General features: G+C 48.9%; 1 protein-coding gene across 1 annotated transcript; it reads left to right on the forward strand.

Moving 5' to 3' along the window:
- Positions 1-1,399: 1,399 nt before the first annotated feature.
- Positions 1,400-11,101, forward strand: TMEM98 (transmembrane protein 98; the record flags this gene model as incomplete). The annotated part of the gene is made up of 6 exons (XM_080712491.1): positions 1,400-1,530; positions 3,065-3,196; positions 4,039-4,072; positions 5,974-6,089; positions 9,611-9,670; positions 10,894-11,101. 6 exons carry the CDS (start codon positions 1,400-1,402, stop codon positions 11,099-11,101), a joined length of 681 nt encoding a protein of 226 aa, XP_080568617.1.
- Between the last annotated feature and the right edge of the window lie 1,268 nt (positions 11,102-12,369).

Consider the following 12,369-nt stretch of genomic DNA (forward strand, 5'->3'; position numbering starts at 1 on the left):
TTTTTTTTTTAGTCGCCAATCTTCAGACTCTAACCCAATACTTGATGTGTCATAGATAATGTATCTATTACAACAAAAAGCATTTGGATCCCTAAGACATGGAGCATAGGCTTAGGTGCAAACCAAAGAGATGTACCATCCTGGGGTCAGAGACTCCCAAGTCAGAGCGCCCCTTTTTGCAGATGGAGTAATTTCTGGAGTAATTTAAGCCTGGAGAGGTTTAAATTTTTCTTTTATCTTACTCAGATAAAAGAAAAAAAAAAGAAAAGAAAAAGAAAAATCAACACTGTAGAGGACACTTCCCTGAGATAGCATCTGAGTTTAAAAATACAATCCTGCACTGCGTAGTGACACTTCAGCAAATGACGGATCAGATATACTTAGTGAGACCATGTTTCAAAACAAAAAAACTAAAAGGGGGTTGAGGATGTAGCTTGGCGGTAGAATGCTCCCGAGTTTAACCCCTGGTACCAATAAATAAAATAAAATAATAGGGAGATGTAATACCTACCTTATAGGACTGTTGTTGAGTTAATCACACCAAGTGCCAGGCACAGAGAAGATGCTGAGCAAATATAGTCCCACCTATCCCCTTTAGTGGGCGTTTAGTGGGCACCTTGATTCTTTATTTATTTAATTTTGTGGTTCTGAGGGTGGAACCAGGGGCTTTTCTACCTCCGGGCTATACTCCCAGACCTATTTTATACTTTATTTGGAAACAGGGTCTCACTAAGTTGCTGAGAGCCTCACTAAATAGCTGAGGCTGGCTTCAAACCTGTGCGATCCTCCTGTCTCAGCCTCCCAAGCGCTGGGATTACAAGTGTGCACCACCAAGCCCGCTTTGATTTTTTTTTTTTTGGTGTGTGTGTGGTATTGAGGATTAAGCTCAGCGTCATTCTACTTTTGAGTGACAACACTAACCCTACTTTTTATTCTTAATTTTGAAGCAGAGTCTCACTAAGTTGTGGAGGGCCTCACTAAGTAGCTGAGGCTAGCCACAAACCTGCGATCCTCCTGTCTCGGCCTCCCAGGTAATGGGATTACAAGCGTGTGCCACCACACCCAGCTCCCAGTCCTATTTTATTTTTGAAATAGGGTCTCACTAGGTTGGTGAGAATCTCACTACTCGCTGAGGCTGTCCTTGAACCTGGGGTCCTCTTGTCTTAGCTTCTTAGGAGTCCAACACCACACCTGGCTACACCTCGATTCTCTTCAGGCCCTCAAGAGTCTGCAGGTGACTTAGGGAAACCTAGCCCCACCTTATTTCCAACAGGTGAGATCCAGCCACCCATCTCTGTTTTGTGTCTTTCTTACCAGGTCTGCTCTGAGCCTGTATTCTCTCAAGCTTCAGCCTGCGTGGAGGATGTGAGTGGGACCGAATCAGGAGCCACCGGAAAGCATGGAGATCGTGGTGATTGTTGCTATCAGCGTGCTAGCCACCATCTTCCTGGCTTCGTTCGCAGCCTTAGTGGTGGTTTGCCGGCAGCGCTACTGCCGGCCCCGAGACCTGCTGCAGTGCTACGATTCCAAGTGAGTGGGCTGTGGAGGGGAAGCAGGAGAGATGGGTTCTCACAGAGGCAAGGGAGGAGCTGAGGTAGCTTGATGCTGGGCCACCCTAGCCCACTCTTTCCTTTGAAATGCTACCTGCAGGCTGTCTTTCCCAATAAAGACATCAGAGCTTAAGCCCCTAAATCCCGAGCCACCTTTTTCTGTGTTCACTGAGCCACTGAAAAAGTCACTGAACGTGTTCACCCAGCATAGAGGCAAAGCCGTCTATTCAAAGCCAGCCACCTCACTTAGCAGTGGGACAGGCCAAATCCCTTTGCAACTGAGCCCCTGGGAACAGAAGTCGCATGACCACACTCAGTCACACATCTAAGTAACAGACTCTCTGGATCATGAAATCCCAGCATAGGCTCAATTCTCTCTTTGCATAGCAGATTTCTTCATGAAATGGATTTTGTAAGCAAGATCCTATTCTCAGTATTGGGATATTTTAGTTGCTAGGTCCTTGAGGAACTATACAACTAGTCCTTAATTTCTGTTACCCTCCTGTCTTAATTCTTTCAGCATCTCTGTTAGGTGGTTGATGATTGTAAGAACCCATTTATAAGACTTAGGAAAGCTCTGCTATCATAAAGAATGCTGTGGCTTCTCAGGTTTTGAAGAACCCTGCTATAAAGGAGGTGCTTTTCTTCTCCTTCTCCAGGATAACTGGGAAACGATGAGGGGTAGGGATGGACCAAGGTGGTCTCTGAGAGTGATTCTGCAGACCTTGTAGGGTACAGGTGGGTTTGGCTAGTAGGAACTTCAACCTCTCCATACAATGTAGGCTTGAAGAGAAAAATAAATGATGAAAGGATATTATTTTATCCTGAAGGAATAGCCCTAATACATGGCTGCAACCATATGGTTATGGCTGTACTGTTTTTTCTCTCAGTAGCTCATCTCATTCTGTTCCACTTGTGTTTTGGTGCCCTTGGTCTGACACCTTGACTTCTGTTTAGCCACAAGCCCTGCTCTCAACTGTGGTCCCGCTAGGAGTAGGCTTGGATCCAGCGAAATGGTCTCTAACTTTTTGACTTCCTTTATCCTGCTGGGAGTATGTGTGGCATATTAGTCAGCTTATCACTATAATAAAATACCTGAAATAGTAAGTTTATAAAGAGAAAAGGTTTATTTTGGCTCCTAAGTATAGAGGTCTTGGTCCATAATCTGGTAGACTCATTGCTTTTAAATCTCTAGTGGGGTGCCAGATGGAATTGGTGGGAGGGTGTGGTAGGCATACTGCTCACTTCATGGCCAGGGAGCCACAGAGAAAAAGGAAGAGGCTGAAGTCCCACAATCCCCTTCAGGGGCATGCCCCCAGGGACCTAAGGACCTCCCGCTAGGCCCCACCTCTTAAAGGTTCCACCACCTCCCAGTAGTGCCACCCTGGGCACCAGACCTTTAACACATGGGCTTTTGGGGGACATTTAAGATCCAGACTCTAGCAGTGGGCCTCAGAGAGGAGAGGGCAGGCAGCATCACCATCATGAAATCCTAATGGGGCCTTTCCTTCCAGGCCCATTGTGGACCTCATTGGCGCCATGGAGACCCAGTCTGAGCCCTCTGAGTTAGAGCTGGACGATGTTGTCATCACCAACCCCCACATCGAGGCCATTCTGGAGAATGAAGACTGGATTGAAGATGCCTCGTAAGGCCCTGGGGACCATTTGCTTTCCTGTACCTGCCCCTACCCCTAGGGATGGCAGAGGGGCTCCGGGGTGCTCTTTGCTGACTTCCTTTGCCAGAGCACTGCACTGGGCACCCAGGGGCATTCTGTCACTGGCTACATTTCCCTTGCTGTCAGCATGAGGGGAATCAGAATAGGACATGGCAGGGTTGTCCTTGGCCCCTTCTTTCATTTTGTAGACCTGAACACTCAGGCCTTTAGATGTGTGGCAAAGCCTGTTATAAAGCTGCCCCAGTGTGCTTGGGTTATCCTTGAGTTTGACAGCCAGGTTCTAGGGATGTAGCCTTCGTCCTCAGCAGCCCCCAGCGAGCTCCCGATCCAACAGGAACCTCTGCAGTTCTAGAAGTGCGTGCCACTTCTTTCCCTTATCCATGGAGTCAGCCATTCCCTGGGCATATGCTTTGGGGTATCGTGTGCAGGGCACTGGGCCAGGCCCTACTGAGTACAACGAGGGGAGACAGAATTGTGCTGAACACAGTATTGTAGATGCTGGAGGCGATCCCCAGGCACCATGCAGCGGCACAGAGAGGAGGCAGCGTCTAGCTTTGCCTGGGGTCAGGAGGTGGAGGTGGCTCTCTTGAAGGAGGCTGCAAAGGAGTGCCTTTTGATTTGGGTTTGAAGGATAGGTTCACAGGCTAAGACTAAAAGGTGGCACACTGAGCAGAGGGAACATCTGTCAGAAGGGCGGACATAGAAAAAGCACTACTTGGTAGGTGGTAGCTGGAGGCGAGGGGTGGGGTGTGGAGATGGGGAAGAGGCGGGTCCTGGGCTTGTGCATTGACACCCTCTTCTTATCTCCCCAGGGGCCTCATGTCCCACTGCATTGCCATCTTGAAGGTAATACTCTGAATTCCCTGTGAGATCCAGGGCAGTCACCAAGCACCCAGGTGTAGACAGAGTCGAAAGCAGCCTTAGGAAGTGCACCTAGCACTCGCAGGGGCCTTTCTTCAGCCTGACACTGTGCGTTGCTCCTGCCTGTTTGGTCTATTCTGCTTTAGGATTCTCCAGGCCCTTCTTAGGTTTTGTTTCATCTGGTCCCTTTAGCACAGACAGCCATACGACTTTCACCAACTGAGGGGAAAGCATCCGAGACCTCGTAGGGGAAACAGGATTTTTGGCTAATTGTTGAGCACTTTCTTTCATTAACAGAGAGCTCCGGCCTGTGCGGTGCTTTCAATTCTGTGTTTAGACTTTAATTACCAGAAAGTCTTCACTAGCTATCTTTGGCTGTGACAGTAGTCAGTTAAGTGGGACAATCAGTGTTAAAAAAAAAAAAAAAAAACCACGAGTACTTCAAGCTAGAAGCCTGCCTGCCTGCCTCCCTTCCTCCCTCTCTTCCTCTCTATTTTATTTTGTTTTCTTGTGATGTTGGAACCCATGGCCTCACTAGGGAAGTGTTCTACTACTGAGCTGCATCCCCAAACCCAGACTTTTTTCTCTGAGTGCTTGACTTCATTGGAAAATTGCATTCAATTTTCCAATTTTTGTCTGAGGCCATCCTACCTAATAGAATAAATAAGAACACTCAAGTATTTGGCCAATTGCAAATATGACTTTCTTTTCTTCAGGAGCCTTATCTCTTTGTCGCATAATTATTCAAGATTTCAAAAGAGATAACTTGGTCTTCTCTCCAGTGTCATTCAGTAAAAGATATTAAAAAAATCCTTTATCCTATTTCTTCTTTGGCTATCTCTCTTGGGACGAAGAAAGCCCAGTAGGAAAGGGTTTCCTTGGAGTCTGGGCTTATTAATGAATTTCAGGAAGCTCTTTGGGAGTATAAATATGGCTATAGGTGTGGATGTAGTTATAGCTATGGCCGGCTAGCTATAATGACTACAGCCATAAAGCCATAGGCTTGGGATGTGTTCTGGGACTGGGCTTCGTCCCTGCCCTCGCCTACGGGGGAGGGCACACGTGGCACCTGTTGGGAGATGAGTCAGCCTGAAGGAGTCTTATCAGGTTGTGCTCCGTGGCCCACCCTGGGGACCTCGGATCAGAAGAAAGGGCTCCTAACCCTCCTCTTGGGATCCCACCTGCTCTTGGTGAGAGCAGTGAAGGGAGCCTGGGAGAGAGGACTGGGCCCCTCTCCTGTGGCCCTTTGGGCTTCAGTTTCCCAGCCCTAAGGAGAAGGCAGTTCATGGAGCTTCTCTAGTTCTAACATGGGGGAGGCATCCAAAGGGGACCAGGCTTGGGGTGGCTAGCACTTGGCAGATGGTGCAATAGGACGTGTGTCATGGTTTTTTCTAAGGTCTTTTCAGCATCTCGACAAACACGCTAATAACATTTCACCCTCAAAGATGGTTGAATTAAGTGCCATTATTGAAAATATGCTTAAAGGAAACAGTTGCCCTTTGGCCCTGTTTCTTCAGGGCTGTGCTGGAGATATTATCCTTCTGGAAGGCTAAACCATGAAGTGAAGGAATAGAAAGAAAAAGTAGGTATTTTTCCCCCCAAGCAAGAAGGTGAAGTTAGAGCACATGATTTTTCTTAGACGGATTATTTCAGCTTGGGCTTCTGAGCTGACGTGCTGCCCTTGGTCTGAGGCCCTCCTTCCCCGCCACCCTTGTTCTTGGCTTTTCCTTCTTCCCTGTCTGTTTCCTCTCACGTCTGGGTGGTTTTCACGTCCCACTCGGCCATCAGGGCAGGGACCCGCAGTGTGGTGGCGGCACCCAAGGTAGGGGGGTCCTCGGGGAGCCAGGCCGCTCCTCATTGCCGTTCCCCTTTCTGCTCTGCATTAGATTTGTCATACGCTGACAGAAAAACTTGTTGCCATGACGATGGGCTCTGGGGCCAAGATGAAGACTTCTGCCAGTGTGAGCGACATCATTGTGGTGGCCAAGCGGATCAGCCCCAGGTGAGCGGTCAGTGGCCTCGCGGTCCCCACCCTGCCTGGGAGAAGCCGCGGGGCCAGCCAGGGAACAGTTCAAATAATGCTCTGTCCTTACATGGAGGTACCACTCCCAGTCTCACCAACACACAGGGAGTGGGAGAGTGGGATCCGGAGGGAAACATACCAAGTGCATGCACGTTTGTGCCACTCTGAACCTCATTATGAGGTATAATTATAATGCACCAATAAAAGTAATTAAAAAAAAAAGAAGCAGTAGGTAGGCATTTTCAGTTATCTGCATCCCAGATATTTACTGAACAGCCAGTAGGATTTTGTTGTTGTTGTGGGGATGGAACTCAGGGCCTTCTACCTCTGAGCTCCATCCCGAGTCCTATTTTATTTTTTTAGTTTGAGACAGGGACTTGCCAAGTTGCTGAGGTCCTCGCACTAAGTTGCTGTGGTTGGCCTCAAGCCTGCAGTCCTGCCAGGAGGGTGTAGATATGGGGACTTCCAAGCTTAGATCATCTCCCAGGATGGCCCTCTCCAGCCTTTGATCAGTTCCAGCGTGAGCTGAAGTCTGTTTTGCAGCTGCCCGGTGGTTGTCCTGTCATATACCACCTCTGCTGCCTGCTCCCTGCTACCCCAGCTCGCCAGGCCCCGCTGTAGCCAGCAAGCACATTTTCCACAGGCGCCCACACCCCTCTCTCCAGCCTGTACTGGGCACTGGTTTGGAAACCCTTTCCTTGCCGCGGGGGCTGCCCTCACTGCATAGCCCAGCCAGCAGCCTTCAGGCCTGGGTAGGAGGTGAAACCACACAGCATTCAGCCCTCCCAAATTCCAGGCAGTCTGCAAAATCCCATGTGGGAGGTAAGCAGCGGGACTGCAGTCAACAACTACACCCCCTCCTGTGGGCTCTATTTTGTGAAGAAAGAGAGCACTTTTCTTAGGGCCAAGGGCTGTACTACGTGTGTGCTGCCACCTGGTGGCTGGTATGTGGATCTGCCTGAGCCCAGAAATGATGCAAGTCCAGGATGTTTTTTCTGTCTGTCAGCCACCTGGCCATTCCTTGAGTTCCAGGGGCCTTGCTTTTCTTGTTGCTATGGTCTTGGGTAAATCACCAGGAACCAGCCCTTTCCTGGTCTGAAGATTAAACAAATGAAGACTGGATGTGGTGTTGCACATCTGTAATCCCAGCTACTTAAGAGGCAGAAGCAGGAGGATCAAAAGTTCAAGGCCAGCCTGGTGTGGTGGTGGTGGTGGTGGTGGTTCCAGCAAGCCTGTAATCTTAGTACTTGGGAGGCTGAGACAGAATGATCAGAGGTTTGAGGCCAGCCTCAGCAACTTAGTGAGACCCTGTTTCAAAATAAAAAATGTCGGGAGGTAGGCACCAAGTGCCGTGTGCATGTACGTTACTGTCGGCATGGTTTACATTGTGATGTGAGACTATAATGCATCAATAGAAGCACATTATAAAAAATTTTAAATGCTAGGGGTATAGGTCAGAATACTCTAGGTTCAATCCCCAGTACCAAAAAACAAAACCAAAAACCAAAAACAAACAAACAATAAAGCCCCCAGCCTGTCTAAAAGTTTAAGGACAGCAAGAACTTATCAAGGAAAAAAAAAAGAGCTGGGCATGGTGGCTCACACTTGTAATCCCTGTGCTTGGGAGGCAGAGACAGGAAGATTGCAGGTTCAAGGACAGTCTCAGCAAATGGTGAGATTCTCATCAACCTAACGAGACCCTGTTTCAAAAAAAAAAAAAAATAGGGCTGGGGTGTATATCAGAGTTAGAATGCCCTGGGCTCAGTCCTCAGTAACACACACACACACACACACAATCAATCAATCAATCAATCAAATAAAAATGAGCAACAGCTTCTGAGGGGGCCATGGCTTGCTGTATTTTATCCCTGTCCAGGAGCTCAGTGAGTAGAGAAGGCAGGACAGAGAAACTCAGCCCCGAACAGAAGTCGGCTTTCCTTGGAATTGCTCCTGGCAGATGTAGCTCTGAGTCAGCCTCTAGCTGCTCTCGTCTTAAAACCCTCACCCAGGCTCGGGCCTTCCTGCTGGCCACTCGTTGCTTTTAGAGATTCTTTATCATAAGTTTTGCTACCTGCAGGAGCCACCCAGGGGCTGGACAATCCCCGTGATAGAGGTTATCAGAGCATTTCAGGAGGGACCAAGAGGGAAAGGACATGGAGAGAGCATCCTGAGGCTGAGGGGCTAGCAGTGTGCAGGGAGAGGCCGCGGCGTTGTCGGAGGCGGGCTGCTCTGGCAGTCCCGCGGAGCGCCTGGATCGCTTCTGTGATGTTTCCTGCCAGAACTCAACCCATGGTCTTGCTTTGTCTTTCTGCCTTTACACCTCTCCTGGCCGGCTTCGTCCCCGCTTTCATCCCCATTGTCTTTCCTGATGCATTTGTTCCATAGAGTGTATGGAGGGTGAGTTATTTCAAGGAGAGCGGCTTCTGCTGTGGGCACTACAAAGGCAGAGGCTGGCTGAGATGGCTCCGAGGACAGCCGCACTTCCCCACCAGCTCTTGCCCCCGAGTGAGGAAGAGGGCATCTTTTTTTTTCCAAGTGCTTTTAGAAACCAAACAATACGTCTTTATTTTTCTTTCCTGACTATCAAGTGGTCTGGGAGTGAAGATTTGGAGCAGCAGCACCTTGTATCCCACAAATCAAAATACATTCTTCCTTTCTGAACTTGATTAAAAGAAAAAAATTAGCCTTGGACTATACCGTGTGGGAAAAGGAGCACAATGGAAGGGTTTGAACTGAAATGAAGCTTGTGACATTTTTTAGTGTTCGCTGTAACTGCCGTTAGCCCAAACACAAAGGTACTAAATGCTTGTAAAAGTTAAAAGGCTGCAGAAATAGGCTATCTGGAAGGTAGAGTTTCCCTCATTCTACTCCCTCCCAATTTCAGGAGATAATCGCTGTTAAATAGTGAGTACCCTCCAGATTCTGTCCCCGCCCCATATTTTATTGCTTTTATTTATTTATTTTTATACAACTGGGATCTCTTAAGTTTTATATATTGGTAACAATTGCTATTTTAATTTAGTAGTAATTTTGAACATCACTCTGTATGTATGACCCTGTGTATTTAAACCACTGGAACCAAAACAAAACCAGAAAACAAAATATTATCTAAACTGAACCTGAAGTTGTTTTCTATGAAACTCTGCAATTTTTTTTTGTGTGTATAGTACTGGGGATATGGAACCCAGGGGCATTCTACCTCCGAGCCACACACCGGCCCTATTTTTTATTATTTATTTTGAAACAGGGTCACACTAAGTTGCAGAAGGCCTCACTAAGTAGCTGAGGTTGGCCTCGAACCACAGTCCTCCTGTCTTAGCCTCCCAAGTACTGGGATTACAAGCATATGCCATTTGAGAAGATAGAAGCAGTAGAGAAAGAACCACTGAAGACCAGGGTTTGAATACCCAAAGAGAAGGATTGGGAGAAAGGTAGAAAGGAAGGAAGGAGAAAAGGAAATAAAGTGAAACAGTGAAAGTTGTCACTCTTGCCTCCCCCAGAGTGGACGATGTGGTGAAGTCGATGTACCCTCCGTTGGACCCCAAGCTCCTGGATGCACGGTGAGGGGGAGGGTGCCCGCTCATCTTCTATCTCTAGAGGGTCGCCATTCTATCCAGTCTGTGAGGCTGGCCAATGGGGTTGTTTAGAAAGGCCCATTTTGTGGGGCCCCTAAGGCCGCCCCAGCACTGGGCACATTCCTTTTACTGTGAATGGTCTGCCAGCGAGTGAGCTGAGCCTGACCGTGTGGTAGAGGTCAGTCATTTTCCTGATTAAACATCCAGCTGTTTTTCCCTCCCTTCATTTCCCCAACACTCTCTCTGCTCTTTGGACCCAGAAGCAGACACGCCTAGGTGTGGGTGCTGCCCTGTGGGGCCACGGGGAACCCAGCAGTGAGGCCGGAAGGGACCTGTGAGCCACAGCGAGCTCACGTGGCCCTGGACGCTCCCAGAGCCTGCTCTCCTGACCCTCCCCTAATACACAGGCTCTGCTTTGTCTTATGACACCGTTCTGCTCCTATCTCAGATGCAAGCACATTTAAAAATGTGTGTTCTTTCCCCCTTTGATTTATAAGACTGATTGACGGACCAGTGCGTGGTGGTTGCTGGTGGGGCAGTGGTCGCGGTGCTTCACCTAGCTTTGCTCTGCCCCACTCCTGCTTCCTTCCGCCCAGAGCTGTCCATGGCTTAGTCATCTGGAATCTATTCCCAAGTGCGTCAGGTGTCCACTCTATAAAAGGTGTTTTACAGTGAATCTTTTAATGATGGAAAAAAAAATCCCAACAATGTCCTCCTCAGTTTGATTTTCAATTAATTTTTTTAAGAGTTGGATAAGCTGGCCCTGGGCCTTATTGATTTATAATCAATAAAGGATGTTCAAGGTTGAGGGTATTTCTACCCTGTCTTTAAGTGGGCAGCGGTGGGTGATGTGTTCAGTCGCTCATTCAATTCCGAACCATTTCACAGAATCCTCTTCTGGGAGACGTTAAAAGGCGAGCTCCAGAAAGTGGCATCTGCACTCTGAAATAAGTTTGTGAGACACAGCGTAGCGTTGTTTCTCCTGGGAGCTTTATCAGCTACACCAGGGGCTTGGAGACAGGCTTCAGTTAACCTGGTTTAACCTAGCCATTCCCAGATCTACTTGAGGATGGATCCCCATCAAACGCGCATGGAAGGGTCTCCTGTGTGGGGAGCCCTAGCCTGGAGTGCATCCATTTTGGGACTTTGGTGCAAAGTCCCTTGTTTCCTAGGGAACCTGATCCTGTGTTTTTTGTTTTGTTTTCTAGGACAACTGCCCTGCTCTTGTCCGTCAGTCATCTGGTGCTAGTGACCAGGAATGCCTGCCATCTGACCGGGGGCCTGGATTGGATTGACCAGTCACTGTCAGCTGCTGAGGAGCACCTGGAAGTCCTTCGAGAGGCAGCCCTGGCTTCTGAGCCTGCTAAAAGCCTTCCTGGCCCTGACGGCTTCCTGCAGGAGCAGTCGGCTATATAATCCTATCGGCCGGCAGGTGGTCACAAGGGCCAGTCCGCTGCCGTCCCTGGGTGGCCCAGCGAGCCTTCCGCTGCCCCCATAGAGTTAGTTGTTCCCCAGCACTCAGGAGCCTGTGTATTTGTAAAGGAAAACAGGGGAGCCCTGTCTGTGAATGCCTCTGTTGCAATGCATATGGTGGCTGGAGAGTGGCAGTGTAATTCCACGGTTAGGGAGATGCCACTCACGGCCGGCACAGTGGAGCGTGGAAAGCTGGTGGGCTGTCTGCTCCATTGAGCTCACCTGGCATTCTCAAGAAAATTGAGCCACCCTCTAAGAATCAAGAGGTTTCACATTCAAAGCAGCATTTCTGACTTCTCTGGAACAATCAGAAGGTGTGGCGATCCTAATGTGCATGCTCAAAACAGACAATCACTTAGAACTCGGCAGAGGGTGCCTTGGGCGTGGGCTTATCCTCTCTCACCTGGCCCGTCGTGTTGATTTGCTTCACCTGCCTGGTCCCTGAGGCATCTGCACCCCCCTCTTCCCTTTCTAGGTTTGAGTTTGAAGCTGAGCACTTAGAAGTTGCTTCTTTCTTTTGTATCCTTTCACTTGCAATTTTACCTCACTACCACTAAGAGTAAATTTATACTTAAGTTTTCCTCAAGCGTGTGGTCCTTGAGTCCAGTCCGTCTGGGTGGTTTGCGTGGTGGGCTGTGCACGAGAACTGAGGGTGGGAGGAGAGCGCCTAGGAATCCTGCAGGTGCCTTGTGTAGGTGTCTCCAGAGGAGATCGTTAAGGGCTCAGAGCTGAGACAAGCGAAGCGAAGAAGATGCGTAAAGTAGTTTGCACGTGAGCAGTGACATCCGTGAAGGGCGAGTTCCCTTTCTCCTGGTATCTGTCTTGCAGATATTGAAAGAGGAGGGGAGCCGGGCGTGGTGGCGCACGCTTGTAATCCCCGCGCTTGGGAGGCGAAGACAGGAGGATCACGCAGGTTGGAAGCCAGCCTCAGCTACTGAGTGAGGCTCTCAGTAACTTAGTGAGACCCTGTTTCCAAATAAACTATTTTAAAAAAGGTCCAGGAGTATAGCCCGGAGGTAGAAAGCCTCTGGGTTCCACTCCCAGTACCACCAAAAAAAAGAAAAGAAAAATGAGAGGAGCTTTTGTGACTCAAGACCTTAGTGGAACGCAGAATCGCAATTGCATAATGCAGAAGAACCAGACCGCACGATCTCCATCATAAGCATACTCAAAGTGCTTGCTTCTCCCCAGGTTCTTGAAGACGGACCTGG

The sequence above is a fragment of the Muscardinus avellanarius genome, assembly GCF_963383645.1.
Source record: "Muscardinus avellanarius genome assembly, chromosome: 16".
NCBI lineage: Eukaryota > Metazoa > Chordata > Mammalia > Rodentia > Gliridae > Muscardinus > Muscardinus avellanarius.